This window comes from Artibeus jamaicensis, unplaced genomic scaffold (assembly GCF_021234435.1).
Source record: "Artibeus jamaicensis isolate MK-2021 breed Jamaican fruit bat unplaced genomic scaffold, CSHL_Jam_final contig_354, whole genome shotgun sequence".
Taxonomy (NCBI): domain Eukaryota; kingdom Metazoa; phylum Chordata; class Mammalia; order Chiroptera; family Phyllostomidae; genus Artibeus; species Artibeus jamaicensis.
In genome coordinates this window covers 13,289,347-13,307,148 of record NW_026521803.1, presented here as the reverse complement: position 1 = coordinate 13,307,148, position 17,802 = coordinate 13,289,347, and the positions used below count along the sequence as shown (strand labels likewise).

The following is a 17,802-nucleotide window of genomic DNA, read 5'->3' as shown; positions in this document are numbered from 1 at the left end:
TCACTTCTGCAAAGAGGAAACTTTGTAGTAGACATGATTGAAAAGTAGATGGGAGCTAAAAGCAAAGAGTACCAGCAACTCCTTTATCTACAAAAATATACCCTGACTCTTCCAGTTTGTTTATATATGGGCCTGGTTAGGGGAATTTGCAGGAATTTGTATATACAACTAGATTGTTTTAATCTGTAAGGATGTCTGATGATTTTACTTCTCACTTGGCTCCCACCATCATGACGAATTGTCTAGTTACATCTAAGGTCATCGGGTTTCCAGATCCAGTGCATCTTTTGAATGTAGGTGTAGGAGCTGAACTTCTTCAAAGCAAGAATTCTTGCTTCGGTGTGATTCAACAAATAATTAACTGGATGCTTCTGCCTGTCCCTGAAGTGTAAATGTTCTGTGGGATTCCACCCGATGCATGACATGCTTCTCTGCCAGTGTTAAAGTTCTAGCACTAAGTATCACTCGTCACTTATAAGGCTATACATAATTTGAGTCCTGCCCTCTTCCCCACCACATTCTCTTCCTATGCTGCAGCCCCACTGAGCTATTTACAGTTCTGCAAAAGCATCAGAGTTTTTACTTTAATGTAACTCCAGGATGGGGACTATTTCATGTTCATCTTTGTGTAACCTAAGCATCTAGTCTGTTGCCTAGCTCTTCGATTTTATTGTTTTAAGAAATCCAGGTACTGTGGCAGGTGTGTAGGGCATGAACCTGCGAGCACCACCGACTAGCAGTGCATTAGGATTCACTGGGGCCCGCGCCTGGAGCTATTCACCCCACTGGTGCTGACTCCACTCAGAAAATGGGTGTATTGGTGGTTCTAAGTCGTGTTTTAGTGCATGCTTTGTATATATGTTCATTCATCTTTTTTACAGGGACTGGGCTTTCTTCAGCAGGTCACACAACAGATCTAGATAATAAGGCTCTGCTTTCCAACCCTTCTAACGCCACAGTAGAAGGAGGTACAGTCAGGATTTCCATGTAGATTTTTTTCCCTAAATTAGTACCCAAGTCCAGAGCCTAAAACATGGCTGGAGACCATAAGGAACATGTGTAAATACTTACATGAGAAACTTTGTGCCAAACAACTGACTTGCAGACTAACTTCTAGAATACAATCGATTCAAAATGTGAAGATTGTCTGCCTTTGTTAAAATGGCTTATTTTGAAATCATCTTGGGCTTGGTTTAGAATCACTCATTCAGCAAATCATTTCTGAATGTCTACTGTGTGTACATAACGGGGCGGATGATGTCTAGATAAGAAAATAAATTAGACATATAGGATTTTTGTATGTGTGCCGCCTACTTTGCTATCAGCATGGCCTTTGCGCCCACAAACATTGTGATACCTGAAGCCTTACTTTGCCAGGCCAGGAGGCCAGCTGTGTCTCGCTCTTACTTGGCGTTTGTCTTTCATCTCAGGCCCCTTCCCAACCTGCACCTTATCAAGCCAGCAGCAGAGACCTCTACTTGTAGCGCCCAGGCTCAGGTTGCAGTTCCATTCCAGTGTCTGCCCCGGCCTCTACAAGGAGTGCCCTTTCCCCTTTTTCTAGATGTGAGTTTCTTTGTTTTTACCAACCCAAGAAAGGTCGGACACACAGTGTGGGGCAGGGGTGATCCATCGGCCTCCGCCCCAGCCAGACTCAGCCTCCCTTTAGAATTCCTGTCCGGTGGCTCCCTTCTGCCTCCCCAGGGGGCCCTCCCATAGTTCAGGGGAAGAGGTGCATATCCCGAGGGCGGGGGGTGGTATGGGGCATTTTGGTTTGCTGAGCACATGAATGGTTGAAAAGATCATATTTGGGAATCATTCTCCAAATGATGACTGAACCTATGACATTGAATAAGATTGCAGGGTAGAAAAATGTGCAAGAGAAGGGGAACCAAATATCTGTGCCTAGAAATGCCCTACATTTGACACAGGAGGAATGTCTAAGGAGGTTGGGGTGTCACAGAAAACAACTAAAAAGAGTCCAGGGATGTGACAGTTCTGTGGGAGATCAGGGGGACGAAACTGTCATAAGGCCTGTGTCAGAAATTACATTAAAATACGCTGCATAGATTCTTCCATCGGAGACACTCATTAGGACTTCTTCAATATCTCTCTATCACTAGACCGATAGAGATAAATACATGTGAAGTTTTCTAATATAGTTGAAGGTACCTAGAAAGAACTCAAGCACATTTTAGAAATACATTTAAAATGCCAACAGATTTTCTTTATCTCCAGGTCTTATTTGATTTAGTATAGTACCCGGTGTTCCAAAGGAAAAATAATACAGTGCTGATTATAATTAGAGTGTTTTTATAGATGTAGGGAATAGTTAAGTTCATGAGAACATTTCTAGTTTACTTAAATTATGAATGAATGTTGCCTTGAATATTAAAAATGATAACATTTCCAGTCTGGTAGGTGGAGTAAAACAAACGACACAATTTTTTATTTCAGCTACAGAATTTCATTCTCTTTTGAGGTTTTGAAACATGACCTTCAGAAGGTGATGAGTTGAAACAAATTTATTTAATCTCAGCCCAACAGTAGGTATTAGCATACTTTCAATAATTTCACTAATCCTGTATGTTTTTTATCTCAGAAGTATAAAACCCAAGGGCATACTTCTGTAAAAAGACTGACTTTTGATTAATATCATTAAAAAACTAATGGAAGGTGCTTCTAGGGTAACTTGCTTAACCTACTAAAGTTTAAAACATTTGCCTTTTTCTCCTATTGACTGAATTTAATTTGTTCTGTTTTAAATATCTCTGTCCACTCTTATGGGAGCTGGGCATTTGGGTTCAAATCCAGTTGCCTTGTAAGAGGTCAAGATCCTTGGTTTAACCTGTTAGATTTCCAGTTTTCTTACATATAAATTGAGGATAATAATAAAGCTTCCTTTTTAAGATTTCATTGTGGACTAAATGAGATAATTCATGTAAAATTGCTTGGTATAGTGCCATCACATAGTAATATCTCTTCATTATTATCAGTATCATATTATTATTATTACGAGTTACCTTCAGGAGTAAAAACTTTCCACTGTTCTCTAATTGTAAATAAAACAAACCAAAATGTCTCTTTTTAAAAAAAATTGCTCTAAGTAAGATGAAATTCCCAGGAAGGGACTTAGTAATAATGTTGGTTCAGATAAGACACAGAATTCCCCTGTAACATATACTGCGGTATGGTATACTTTGACATGCTTTTATGTCTATATATATATTTTAAACCTAGATGCTAGCTTCTTGTGAAAGGCGTAAACACACGTAAGAACAAGATGCTGCAGTAAACACCTAGGCCCAGGACAGCAGCACAAAGTTACCCTCTAGAACACCTGCTGGGTGCCAGGCCCTGTGCTGGAAGGCAGGATATGGAATGAACACAGACGACCTGTGCGGAAGAGGGATGGCACAATATAGCACAACCAAAACATGGCAAGGAAAGTGAAGGGGACAAGAGACCACAGAAATTGTGTCCAGTCATAGCTGGGGGTAAAAAACCCACACAGAAGTGACATTTTTAACAGGCCTTAAAGGATGGATGGATGGATGGATGGATGGATGGATGGATGGATGGATATAATCAGATGAAAAGATCTGACAGAAGACATTTCAAACTAATGGAATCACACTTCAGCTAGCAGGAAATTAATACACCCCTACCATGCAGGTACATAGGCACACGGCGTTCATAGGTTTGAAGGGGTCTTGGTGAATAAGTCAGCTGTGGTTGCTGGAGTTGAGGAAGCTGGAGCATGCGCAGTGGGTGAGCAGCCTAGGTTCATGAATGGTTTCAGCTTTATCCTCCAGGCTACCGGAACCTCAAGCATTTGAGTAACGATTTCCAGTTTTTTCCATGTCTGCAAACTTTGTCTGTTATTTACTTAAACTGTTCATCAATTTTGACTTAATATTTTAATAAAGAGAATTGTTTTAAAGTGTTCATGTACCAATTAAAAATCCTCTTCCTTAGGCAAACCCCTCCTTTCTCTGGGAAGAACTGCTATAGATGATGGAGAGCAAACAGAGAGTTTTACTTGGGAGAGTGACATCAAACAATATGTAGAGAGAAATCAATAGCAGTGTGTAGGAAGGAAGCAGGAATCGTGCTGGGAACAGGAGACCAGTTTGAGAGACTTTTGCTGTGGTCCAGGGAGGACATAACGAGGACCTGAACAAAGCTAGTGGTGTTGAAACAATAGAAGACAGAATGTAAGGAAATCAATAGGACCTCTTTCCTCTTATGTCCCTCATGGGTTCCTTCACTGAAGCATGTGGGTTTTTATAGTCCCTATAAAGGCATGTCTGCACCCATAAAGCATAGGATCAGAAGTCCATAAATACATGCTCAGCAAGAATTCAGCCAGAGCCACAGCTCTTCTCATTTTACAGAGGCACCTCGAATTACAGAGAATAGTTCAGATTCATCCAGAGTTCAAGGTCCAACAAAGGTGAAGCAAGCACGTACTCTTCTGGTCAAACTTTGGTGGGGAGAGAGAACACCTGCATTTAGTTTGTGATTTATCAATGATATGTTACACAGCTTGTCAAAAGGTGTCCACACCTAAGAAAAAAGGACTCCACAGGGTGGACCAGGAGGTCTGCGGCCCACCCGATTCCCCCTGCACGTCCATCTCTCTGGCTGCATGCCCGTCACTCAGTTTCTCAGGACTTGACCAAGATGGTCCTTTCTAGAATTGCCAGCGTAGGACCCAGAATTTACATAATGCCTCATGAAAAGAGTCCTGTTTTATTATTGGATAAAAATCAATACTCTCCAAGTAGAAGGGTCTTGAAATGCTAACCTTCAAGGTGTGGGAAGATGGCTTGCTTGAGAATTCTTGAAAGTTCAGTAGTGCCTGCCCTTTTGTAATTATTAAAACCTGTGACAGTGTGTGATGCTTCAGCCTAGCACAGTGATCTCTAATGGATGTCATGTCTATGACCTTGAAAAAAAAGAAAATAAAACATAGATTCAATAACTGTCATGATGATCAGAAAGCCAAGGCTGGAGCTAAGGAAATGTTAAAGAAACAAATATTTTTGAGAATGTCGATAGTGAGTGTAGAACTAGGTTATCAAAGGTGTTATATTTATTTTAAAGAATCAGGAGGCTTAGCACTTGATGAGGATTCTCCAGGCCTTGAACACACCAACTCAACAGTATTTATACTCCAGTTCCATTCAACGTGGGCCCTCAGTTCCTCTGCACCAATTCCAGACAGCATGGATGCCCTGCCGTTGGCTTTTTAGAGCTAATTTTAGTCTCAGACTTTCCATATTCCCAGTTTGGTGCTGACATCTGAGGGGCTGCGCAGGGCTTAAAATATGAATTGTGATAAAGCAGATGACCTCAACACAGTGACATTGGCTTTCATCTCTGTTGTCTGTGTTCTAAAGCAGTTTTAATTTCATAATTTCTGAAAGTCATAGTGAAAACTTGATGTTTGTCTTCAGAGGCCCATTGTTCTTATCAGGAACTTCCTTGATTTTTCTGGATTTTCCTTTAGATCTTTCATGGGTCTTACACCTGTGCAGACCCGAGTTAGACAGTGCTGAACTAAAGGGATACCCACTGTTAAACTGGCAGTGGCCAGGACTTGTGGGGGAAATGAAAGAGGGGCTTGTGCTGGCAAGCAGCTCTGAATTCCAGGAGAGCACGCATGGGGTTTAGCTTATCGGTAGCCGTGTCGCCGAACTAAGCAGAATGCATTACAATATACGTACTTAAGAAATATGATGTGAATTGAATAAGTGCAAAAAATGAATGAGGATGCGTTCTTTGGCCATTACTAGCAAAGGCAACAATAACTCACAACTCCAAAGTATTATTGACTTATATAACAGAAGCTTACTCCTTTCTCAATTTATTTATTCATGTCAGCCTTCAGGGGCCCAGTTCCTGATGTCTTATGGATGTTAAGATCTACTCCCATCCCGAGCAGGCCATTCTCCTGGTGGAGGAGGAAATGGGGAGGGGTCTGGTGGAAGCATATTAGAACTCTTAGAGTCTCTTCAACACCGCTCTTACATTTCATTGGCCAATACTAGTCCCACGGCCAAGCCTGATGGTGGGTTGGGGACATGAACTCGGGCTCAGGGGAGGGAACTGTGGTCGTGTGGGACATGACCCGCCCACGGTAAAGGATCATGAGTCACTGAGGACGGTGGCACAGTCTACCACAGACAGAGATTATGAGTGTTGAGAAATTGTAGTTTGTGGCTCTCAGTCTTAACAGAATTGCCCTGTAGTTTATTCTATAAATATGATAAAGAAAATTCCACCTAAAATTACTTTTTATATATTGAAGTAGTTTGTTGAAGACTTGCTTTATTTTATTTTACACAAGAGGTTCTGGGTTACAAATAGTATAACTTGACGTGAGGGTCAGGACTATTGATGAGGCAGGCATGTGGATGGGAAAAAAGGTCATGCAAACTTCTCTCTCTTGTTCTTATTGAAGGCAGGTGACTGCCATTTTGTTTCTCAATTTATGTCTTCACTTTTTTTTTCAAATTCCAAAGCAGAAAATTTTTCTCTAAACTTCAAAGCTTTTTTAAACTAATAGTTATCTAACTATGGTGAGCTCTTGTGTCCTGTTATTCCATTTGGTCTTCAAAACTATTTTATTATTGTTATTACAGTTGCAGCTGAGGAGAAGAAGTTTGCAGGACTTAGCCAAGCTCCACACTGAACACGATGTTCAGCTGAGCTGTCAATCCAGAGTCTGATCTCTCCAGCATTAAGCATAATGTCTCTAACCTGCATTTTTGTGCTTTTCCCTCTTTCCCCATCTGTAACCTTGAAAGAATAAAGAGATGAACATATGTATGTGCTCATAAAATGCATGCTTATTGGAAAGGCAGATCTAAAGTCACAGTCCATGGGGGTCTCAGATAGGTGGGACCACCGTAAGCCCACCGACATTTAAAAAGCAGAGTGTGGAAACAGAATGATTGCTTGGAGACTAATGTTGGTATATCTTGGAGTTCAGGATGGAACTGGGAGAAAATTAGAGAAAACAACAAAAGGATCTAGTATTAAGTCCATAAGAGTTTTGTAGCGCATAATTGTGAACTAAGTACAGGTATATGAATTATATACTTAAAATATTTTTGTAAGAGTTAAATGTATAGATAATCATTTCATTGGTCTTTACTTTTTAAATTCTTTGTGGGAGTGGAATTTTAGATCGGGAGAATTCCCTCCCCCCACCTAACAGTTATATGATGTACAGATATTGGAGCAGAATGTCTAGGGCATGTGGGCGCTGGGAGTCCCTGTATCCTTACATAACACCTGGTCACAGTTTATCAATTAAGTTCACACTTTATGTTTTGTTAAGATCATAAAGTGATTTAATGACTCACTTTCCTTATATATAGTAATCACATCTGGCCTTGTCTTCACTCTTCCTTTGATGTCCTTCCAAATGTAGGTCAAATGTAATGCCATCCCCTCCTTGAACTCCTAGTTCTCAGCACTAGTCTGAGTGTTTTGGGGCTCGGGGGTTTGTTTTCTGCCCCCAGCATCCTGATGACTTTTGCCTGCACTTCTCCAGTTAACCACCTGCCGTCGTATGTCTCGGCTTCAGGGGAGCCAGAGTCCTTAGGGGATTTTTCTTTACCGAGGAAAGCCCGAAGTTACTTTCTGTGTAATTTTGAAACATGCTGATAAGCCCAGTTCCCGTGGGCTGAAAATCTGGTGGTCTACAGGTAGAGACTTACAAACACGTTTGTGATCCCATGGGATCATTGGGGTCTGTTTGTGGATGTGCTGATTGTAACCCTCTCTTCATTTCTTCTTGGTCTTTCCAAATTGTAGGGCCTTAAAGCTGCTGACAATGACCCCACAGCTCCACCGTATGACTCCCTGCTAGTCTTTGACTATGAAGGCAGCGGCTCCACGGCTGGTTCCTTGAGCTCCCTCAATTCTTCCAGTAGTGGCGGCGAGCAGGACTATGACTACCTGAACGACTGGGGCCCACGCTTCAAGAAGCTCGCTGACATGTACGGCGGAGGTGATGACTGAACTTCAGGGTGAACTTGGTTTTCGGACAAGTACAAACAATTTCAACTGATATTCCCAAAAAGCATTCAGAAGCTAGGCTTTAACTTTGTAGTCTACTAGCACAGTGCTTGCTGGAGGCTTGGGCATAGGCTGCAAACCAATTTGGGCTCAGAGGGAATATCAGTGATCCAACACTGTTTGGAAAAACACTGAGCTCAGTTACACTTGAATTTTACAGTACAGAAGCACTGGGATTTTATGTGCCTTTTTGTACCTTTTTCAGATTGGAATTAGTTTTATGTTTAAGGCTTTAATGGTACTGATTTCTGAAATGATAAGTAAAAGACAAAATATTTTGTGGTGGGAGCAGTGAGTTAAACCATGATATGCTTCAACACGCTTTTGTTACATTGCATTTGCTTTTATTAAAATACAGAATTAAACAAACAAACAAAAACTCATGGAGCGATTTTATTATCTTGGGGGATGAGACCATGAGATTGGAAAATGTACATTACTTCTAGTTTTAGACTTTAGATTTTTTTTTCACTAAAATCTTAAAACTTACGCAGCTGGTTGCAAATAAAGGGAGTTTTCATATCACCAATTTGTAGCAAAATTTGAATTTTTTCATAAACTAGAATGTTAGACACATTTTGGTCTTAATCCACGTACACTTTTTTATTTACTGTATTTTTTTCACTTCACTGTAAAAATGGTATGTGTACATAATGTTTTATTGGCATAGTCTATGGAGAAGCGCAGAAACTTCAGAACATGTGTATGTATTATTTGGACAATGGATTCAGGTTTTTTGCATGTTTATATCTTTCGTTATGGATAAAGTATTTACAAACAAAGTGACATTTGATTCAATTGTTGAGCTGTAGTTAGAATACTCAATTTTTAATTTTTTTAATTTTTTTATTTTTTATTTCTGTTTTTGTTTGGGGAGGGAGAAAAGTTCTTAGCACAAATGTTTTACATAATTTGTACCAAAAAAACAAAAAAAAAGGAAGGAAAGGGGTGGCCCGACGCAGGTGGCACTACTGTGTGTTTCTAAAAAAAATGAAAAAAAAAAGCTTTTAAACCGGAGAGACTTCTGACAGCAGCTTTGCCTCTGTATTGTGTACCAGAATATAAACGAACACCCCAGCGTTCTGAATAAAATGCTAATTTTGGATCTGGTGACTGGTTTGAACTTTTTTTCTACTTGAACTGCTTCGAATGTTGCAAAACTCCTAAGTACTAGAGTTTCATTGAGAAAACAGTACTGTTTGTTCTCTTGTGTATTTGTCTGGTCTCACATTGAACCCATTAGCATGGGATCATTATTTCCCATTGAACCAATAGCATGGCAGCTGTGTCCAGTGAGCCACGGAGAGCATCGTGGTGGAGCTTCTCCTTCTTACAGACGACAGACGTCGGGTGATGCAGGAAAAGACTACCCTGGCAGTGGTATGCAAACCACATCCTTAGCTTCCGTGAACTTGGTGTGGTCCTAATATCACTCATGCTCTCATTCCCTTCTGCTCCAGCTTATGGTTACACTGACTCTAATGGGGCCTTTCTCCTTAGCACACCAGCAAAAGGAAAACCTCAGTAAAAAGTTGTACAACTGGCCCTGGACACTGCAGTGGACATCAGGAATTCTCAGGCCATTCATTGAAGCCATTGTTTTATGTACTTAATGAGACATACTTGGGTTTAATTGACATCCATTCATTGGCTTGACCATTTTTCCAGCTTTATTGAGGTATAATTGATAAATAAAATTGTATATATTTAAGGTGTGCAGTGTGATTTGATATATCTATAAATGATGAACTAATTTCCACAGTCAAGTTAAGACACCCATCACCTCACATAGTTACGTGTGTGTGTGTGTGTGTGTGTGTGTGTGTGTAGTTGTGTGGTGAGAACATCTAAGATCCACTCTAAGCAAGTGTATAATACAGTATTAGCCTGGCAGGTAGTCACGGAGGACAAAAGTGAAATGATCTTCCTAAAGACTGTGAAATTGTTTATGTATCTTAATATGATTCACAAGTGAATTTTAAGAGACTTGAAGGAATTCTCAGTGTATTTTTCTATTTGCTTCATGACCATTGTTATGCCATATATTCTAATACTGGACAGTTTAAAAAGCATTTCACTGCACAGAAGCATTTTTCTATACACTGTGAAAAGCATTTTTCTGTTCTTTCATAAAATATACCTCCTCCAATTAACTCCAGGACTTTTGTGTTACTTTTCTAATAATTAAATGCTGAAGCTTGCCTCTGGGAATTTACATCGTGAAACCATAAATTTGCTAATTGAAATCATCTTTTTCTAAAATGTGTTCTTAGACAGTGCCTCTGTGTTGCTGCACATCCGGTTGACAACTAAACCATGTTTTTAAAACTCAGCCATCGCAATAATGAGAATTTTCATTGTTTAGATAAACAAACACTTCCGATAATTTTCTTATTGTTAAGGTATAGTCAGAGACAATATCTAATATATGTATAAACTATAAGCATTAAAACTAAGTATCCTATATCTAATGAGTAAATGCAAACATTAATATTTTTCAAAAGTTAACTTTTTTTGCAGAAGTAATACATGACTCTTATTTTTTTTGGTAAAAACACTTCTCAAAAAAGAACCCAGGAAACTAATCAAAAGTGAAAGCCCCTCCCTGTCATTGGAGGAATTTCTGTTAGCTGTTGGATGTGTAATTTCTAGCCTTTTTTAAATCAGCATTTTTACACACACATTTCTATAAAGATTTTATTTTGTTTTCATGAAAATGAGATTGCATGTGATATATTTTCTGTAACTTGCCTTTTCCACTAAGCCTGTACCTTGGATATTGTTCCATATTATTTTAAATATATATACCTCATTCTTTTTAATTGCCACATAGTATTCCTTAATGTGGACATATAACTAACTTAACCATTTCCTAAGTAGTATGTTGTTTCACGGTCTTTTTTCACTACTTGAAACAATACAACAGTCAATATCCATATCTCTGCATTTCTCTACACGTGAAGGTGTTGGAGATGGGATTGCTGGATTGAAGAATGTGGAGAGAACTTAATTAAACATGGCTGAAATTATAATGTTTTCATGTTACTCCTTAAAGTGCCGTTTAGCTAGATGAGGCTTTCTAAAAGCCTGCAGCTTCCTCCTTTGGCAAAAGGATCTTATGCAGCTCAAAATAGTAACCACAAAATGTAAGACAATCTAGGCAATGCCTTACTTTTTTTTTTTTCCTTTGGAAGTTAGCTTCTATGAGTTAGGCCACAGTACCAGTTTTAAGTACTCTATGAAATGACTGTAACCATGTGATAAAATAAAACCTTGCAAACCATTTAGGAGTGTGGTTTATGGATCCCATCCAGGAACATGTTTTCCCGGGTTATTCCGAGTGATCTGGATCTCCTCTGCAAAGTTGCCAATAAAACAATGTGCCTACAGAGCGTAGAATCTCCATGAGCTGGGTTATTTCCATGATAAATGTATATGCATCTTAAACTTGAATGAGACATGGCCAAATTGTCCTAATTAAAGACTGAGCCAGTGGACACTCCCATCAACACTAACCAGAATCGATGGACCCTCATCCTCAATATTGGACGTTACATGTATTTAAACGTTTTTGCCAAATGATGGGCAAGAAAAGACACCTCATATTAATTAGGATTTTTCTGATGGCTAGTGAGATGGGTTGGTGATTTTTTCATGTTTATTAGCCATTCGTGTTTCTTTAGATTGTCTATTTTAATTTCCCTGTTGGATTACTTGGCTTTTCCTGTTAAATTAGTAAGAACTCATTATTTGAGTTTTTTCCTAATTATTTGCTTGTCTTGTGAATTTGCCAATACGGTGTTGTCTTACTGAAATTTTTGTTTGAAGTGGTTTATTTACTCTGTCAGTATTTCCAACTCCACATTTTTGAGGTTTTCCCTCTTCTAAATGATACACTTATTATCCTATACTTTTCCTGTTCTTTTATTGTTTTACATTTATTTAGCTTTTTAATTCACTTGGAAATTTGTATGAGGTAGAAATCTAACTTGTACAAATTTCTAGTTACATGGTCTGTTTTCCAAATACCACTTGTTAAAAAGTTCAAATTTAACACAATCATGTAAAATGTCACATAAATCATATACACAATTCCCTCATAAATCTGTTTGCTTCCAGATCATTTATTCTGTTCCTTTGATTTTTATTTATTTAGTTCTTGCACAATATTAGATTGTTATATTAGAATATCAGTTCTGACAAGCCATTCCACACACCATTCTTTCCTGCTAATCAAAAATGTTTATACTCTTCTGCAAAATTCAATTTTGTGCATAAATTTTAGAAATGTTTTATCAAGTGCCATAACAAATTTCACCGAGTTGTGAAAAGTTAAAAGTGTGACATATTCTCTCATCCAATTGTATAATATCTCACTTTCAAGAACGTGCATACACTCTCATTGAGCCTCATTGAATATCTCATTTTATTACATTCTTTAATCATTTTCATTGTTACTATGAATGGGGCCTCCTTTTCATACCATTTTTGAATTTTTTCTGCTGTACTGAAAATTTAGCCACCTGTATATATTTATTTCATTTCTAATTATTTTATTCTTATATTAGTTCTAATAGCTTCTTGGTGATTCTCTTGTACGAGTATTTTGCTGACAGCAGATAATCATGACAGCAAATAATGATAGCTTTTTGTTTCCCAAGTTAATAATTAGTTTCTTTGTATGCTTAGTAATAATGTGGATCAAGCATTTTATTGTTTCTTGCCATGGTAGAAACATTTTGTATATTTCAACAGTATATATATAACACCATAGGTGTAGATATATTTCATGGTATATCCAGCTTACTCTGAGATTTGATGAATATACATGTTGCATTTCACAAAATGCATTTCCTTCATCTACAGAGATGATAATATATATTAACCCATTAATATAGTGAAGTATGCCATTAGGTTTACTAGTACTGGATAAAACTTTGTAATAAACCATCCTTGCTCATAATGTTATTTTAATAGGCATCTGATATGTTTGATTTGCTGCTATTTTACTGAGGGGTTTAAAATTCTCTGTGATTTTCATGTTCTTTTCTGTTTTTTTCACTATTCTCTTCCATTTTAGTCTGAGATTTATGCTGGCCTCAATAAAACATTAAGAAAACTGACTTTTTTGTGTGCTCTGGAATTGTTTATGTAAAATGGGATTACTACTCATAAAAATGTGTTAGAATTCTATAGTTTTGCTATTGGAGACACATGGGTGTATGTTTTTGCCAGCAGGAGTTAGTGTAATAAGCCCTTATGCTCCTTTTGACCGACTTCCACAGTTTACATCTTCTTCAAAAAAATTAGTCATAGAAAGTAGCATGTAGTATTTAAAAAATCTGTCATATGTTGTTTTCTCCTTTTACTTCATTCCCTCTTCAGCAGAATGGTTTAACATGTCTATTTATTGTTCTATTAAAATAACTAGGGTTCCGACTCATTTACCTGGCACCATGATTTCCAGCCGGTGCACCTCGGCCCACTGGTGCGCCGCGGGAATTCATAAACCATGCAGTACCTGACTGTTCAGTCAGGGGCACTCAACTTAGGCTGCCAAGTAAAAAGTGACAACAGCCAGCACAACAATAGCCCTCTGAATGAATCAAAAGTATACCTATTTGGGGGGGGCATATAGGCAAAAAATGTATTTTTGGGTGTGTCTCAGAATTTTAATAATTATGTGTGCCATAAGATGAAAAAGTTGAAAATCACTAAATTGGCACATTTGTTCCCTTGATTATAGGGTTCACATTTTTCTAAAGCTGTTACATTTATTTCTTAAATACCTGGTGTTTATTTTTGACTGATCAGTTTCTGAGAGAGATTTACAAACCCATTTCCCAGTAGTTGGGTTTGTGGATTTCCAACAAACATGTTGATACATGTTTAAACATGTGCTATCCTTTAGTTGGGATTGTAGAGTAGCTTTTGGCAACAGGAAGTGTCTTGCTTGGCAATCACAGAGCTTTGGGCCCTAAATTCCATTTTGTCTGATACTACTATTCAGATAACAATACCTGTATTATTGTTAGGGGGGAGGTAGTGGGTTAGCATTTCCCTGGTACAGTTTGGCCCAGCTCTTTATTTTTAAGAATGTTTTAATTTTATTTTAACATCTTTATAAACAACATAAATTTAAACTTTTTATTTCACTGTCATTTTTCAAAAAGGCACTACCGTTGGCCAAAACATCAGTCTTGCTAATGATCTGGTTTTTGCAATTCACTGTCTTTGCAATCAGTAGCCTCCAATCACGTATTTCTAGAGGTGACCTCAGTGTACTGGGGATGTGAGGAGACACTCTCGCTGATTGTTCGCTTGCTCTTCAGGGTAATTTCAGGCCACCAGCCCGTGACTTGAGCTCAGTAGCAATAAAGGCCTTAACAAGTCGAGTCTCTTTCATCTCTCCTTTTTACCTGGTAGCTTTATGTTTGTTCACTTGAAATCCAATGTAGTTTTTCCTCATTGGGAGAATAAAAGTATCATTTTCATATTCAAAGGAAAAACTGGAAAACCTATAAGATTCATACTATCCTGAACTGTCACTTTTCTGACTCATATGAGATGATTGACAATACAAATGTAAAATACCTAATGGTCGTATTACCACCATATACTCACCAAGAACAAAGGAACAAAAACCACCCTTCCTGGATAAATAACAGTTGATTGACTCCCTTGAAGAAGGCGTTTTCAGGGGGGAAGCAGCAAAATCATTTCTCTTTCCTGATGCAGCAAATTCAATGTTTCTATAGATACAGTGTGCTTTTTGATTGAGAATTACAGCTGTAAAAGTGGTAATAGACGCTCACATACCGTTATTTTTTTTCAATTTGTTAGCCCATCAACTTAAAAGATCGGTAGGTAGGAAAAGAAATGCTGCAGCAGCTAAAATGAATTTGGGAGAGATTATTTATAGATGTAAACAAATTCAGCCCTGGCTGGTGTGGCTACTCAGTGAATTGGGCCTGTGAACCAAAGGGTCACCACCAGTTGAATTCCCAGTCAGGGTGCATGCCTGGGTTTTGGGCCAGGTCCCCAGGGGTGCGCACATGAGAGGCAACCACACATTGATGTTCCTCTCTTCCTCCTTCCCGAACCCTCTCTCTAAAAATAAAATCTTGAAAAAAAATCAGATTTCCTTCATTTCTCTTACAATAAATGACAGTGCTGACTATAGGGACAATTTAAAAATTGAGAATATATTTACTCTTTATAAATGTTTTAACAAAACGTAAGTTTACATAAATATTAGAATACTGAGTTGAAAAGTTCCTACTCTTAGACATAGGGTGAGGAGAGGGTGGAGCAATCTCCTGAAACACGTCCATGACTCAGAAACGGTGGACAGATAGTGGGGTGGTGTCCTATTACTCTAAGTATTTACGACATTGGATTCACTCCTTCAGTGTTTAAGTTTGAACATGCTGACATGTTTTAAAATAATTTTTAAAGTACTTTATGTTCAGGAATGCCTGGTGAACTTAATTACTAAATGGATGCCAGTCAGGACCTACATTAATTTGTTTCTCGACCTTTCTCTCCAACTAACATGCTTGAATAAGTGACCTCAAGTTCAAGAATGTCAGCCTTATCTTGTATGTTAATACATGAACATTTATCAGTAATAGTTTATTTTTTCAGTGTCTATTTTGTGGGAAAGAGAGTTTGCATAGAACCATTGAGAGTTTGCTAGGGTTTTTTTCCTAATAGAGTTTTTGATGGTGTATGGTTAGGACATTCATTGTACTAACATTTGGGGTCAAATGAGAAATATGACCGTTGAATGAGAGTATTTTTTAATTTAGTTTATTTTATCTTATTGGCTTCTATTTTTTCAGGGGGGCTGATTGAAACTGTATTTTAATAATGTTTTTCTTCTTTGATTAGGTATTTTTTAATCTTCCTGTTTTAACTCCATCTTGAACTGTAAGTAACAATAAGGCATCAACAATCACAAAGAAAAATTTTCCCCTGCGCCAGGGTTTCTTGCACTTTCTATACATGGCTCCTGTCAGTGCACTAGTGTCTCTGCACTTTGGGAGAAGGACAAACTGAACCAATGCCCTATCTTCCCAGGTCCCAGAGGAGCATTAGAGATTGAAGTTGACTTCTATTGTGTCTGGAGCAAACACAGCCCTATAGATTGTACTGAACTCAAACTGTTACCGGGTTCAAGGAAACTCATACACATGTACATGTTCAATGACATGGTAGATTTCCATCTTCAGTTCTTTCTGTGTGTAGACACTGTTCTGTTCACTTGGCTGTTAGTTCATTTAATCCATGCAGTTAATTACCCTATTTCACTGCTTTTCATCGCTTCTAATAGGCGCCATTTCCCCCACAGTTTCACAATTCTACGATCAAGAAGCACGATGCAATCGAGTGAGTACCAGCCTGGTGACAGGTGCTGCACTTACATGAAAACTTCACCTTGCTGCTTTTTGGTAACAGTAAAGTACTAACATCAGAGTGTCTTTGAGTCTAGGAAATAGGTATTAAGTTATATAAGGTCAGTTTTATTTTCCCCAGTTTCTTTAAATAGAGAAGCCATAGCAGAAGTTATGTGGCTTGTCCCCTGACACTCAGCTAGTAAGTGGCAGAGCCCAGATTTAAGCCCACACTTATCTCTATCACTCGGCTGTAACAGGCATCAAGCGAAAAACCGCAGGGCTAAGTGAACGAGGGAAAAAGTAGCCCCACTGCTCACTTTCATTACGTCATGTTGCACCATATAGGATCGCCAATGTTGGCTGTCAAGACAGATATTTCATTTACCTACCTAAGTTACAATTTTAAGTTATTTCAACCTGCATTTAAACAAAGAAATCGTATTTTACAAGGAAACATACAGACCCCACGACACACTGAGCGCATTGGTGAGGAAGCATGCAGGGTCGGAGGAGGAACCAGAGGCTCCAAGATGAGAAGGGATTTTTTTTTTAATTTAACAGTTTCTTATATTCACTAAGTCCTTTCTTCTCACTGTTCCCACCAAGACTGGTACATTCCTAGCATTCTTATCCATCCGTCTCCCCACAGCTCCAGTAAGACAGCTGCTGTGTTCTGTTGACCCAGGGCCTAGAAGGCTGCCCGAAGAAAGCGTCCACTATCAGACGCTGTCAACAATCTCTCTCATTCACGCATGCCGTGAGACCCGCCTGCCATCTCTGGCCCAGACGTTTTATTTTCTAGTTGTAAGCTGAACCATTTAGGAAATCAAAGTAACGTTTCCAGGCTCTGGGGAAACATTTAGCCTGCTAGCAGAAACTCATATATTCTTCTACACTAAGAAAGATGAATCTTTTATTCTGTGTCTTTATCCAACACAGCTGGCTTGTTTTTCTAACATGCTGACTTTGGGCCCACCAGGGAGGGCATTGCAAGGACCTCCCATGCCTGGAGGGGCAACAGCCTGACCAGGAGGCACCGACTGGCATGATCCCGCCTGCATTCAGATCCTGCGTCTGCTCTTTAATAGTTGCATAACTTTTGATAATTTCTTTGGTCTCTTGGTGTCCTTGTCTGTAAAATAGGGTTTATTTCACGTGGCTATTGTGAGGACAACGCCTGCGACCTGGAACACAATAAACACACCTTAAATGTCAGCTGTTGTTATTGAGACACGGTCATATTTATCTGCACACCCTTGTCCTTTCGTGCAGGCATCTCTCAGAGATTTTGCAGGTTTCTTCCAGACCCCTG

The 17,802-nt window shown here is 38.7% G+C and overlaps 1 protein-coding gene across 1 annotated transcript in view; it reads left to right on the top strand.

The window, feature by feature from the left end:
- Nucleotides 1-9,196, top strand: part of CDH2 (cadherin 2) — a 208,059-nt gene extending 198,863 nt beyond the window's left edge. The window contains exon 16 of the mRNA XM_037127843.2: nt 7,828-9,196. Within this exon, the coding sequence (XP_036983738.2) occupies nt 7,828-8,034 (207 nt within the window). The 3' untranslated portion in view covers nt 8,035-9,196. The remainder of the gene's footprint in view (nt 1-7,827) is intronic.
- Nucleotides 9,197-17,802: the final 8,606 nt, after the last annotated feature.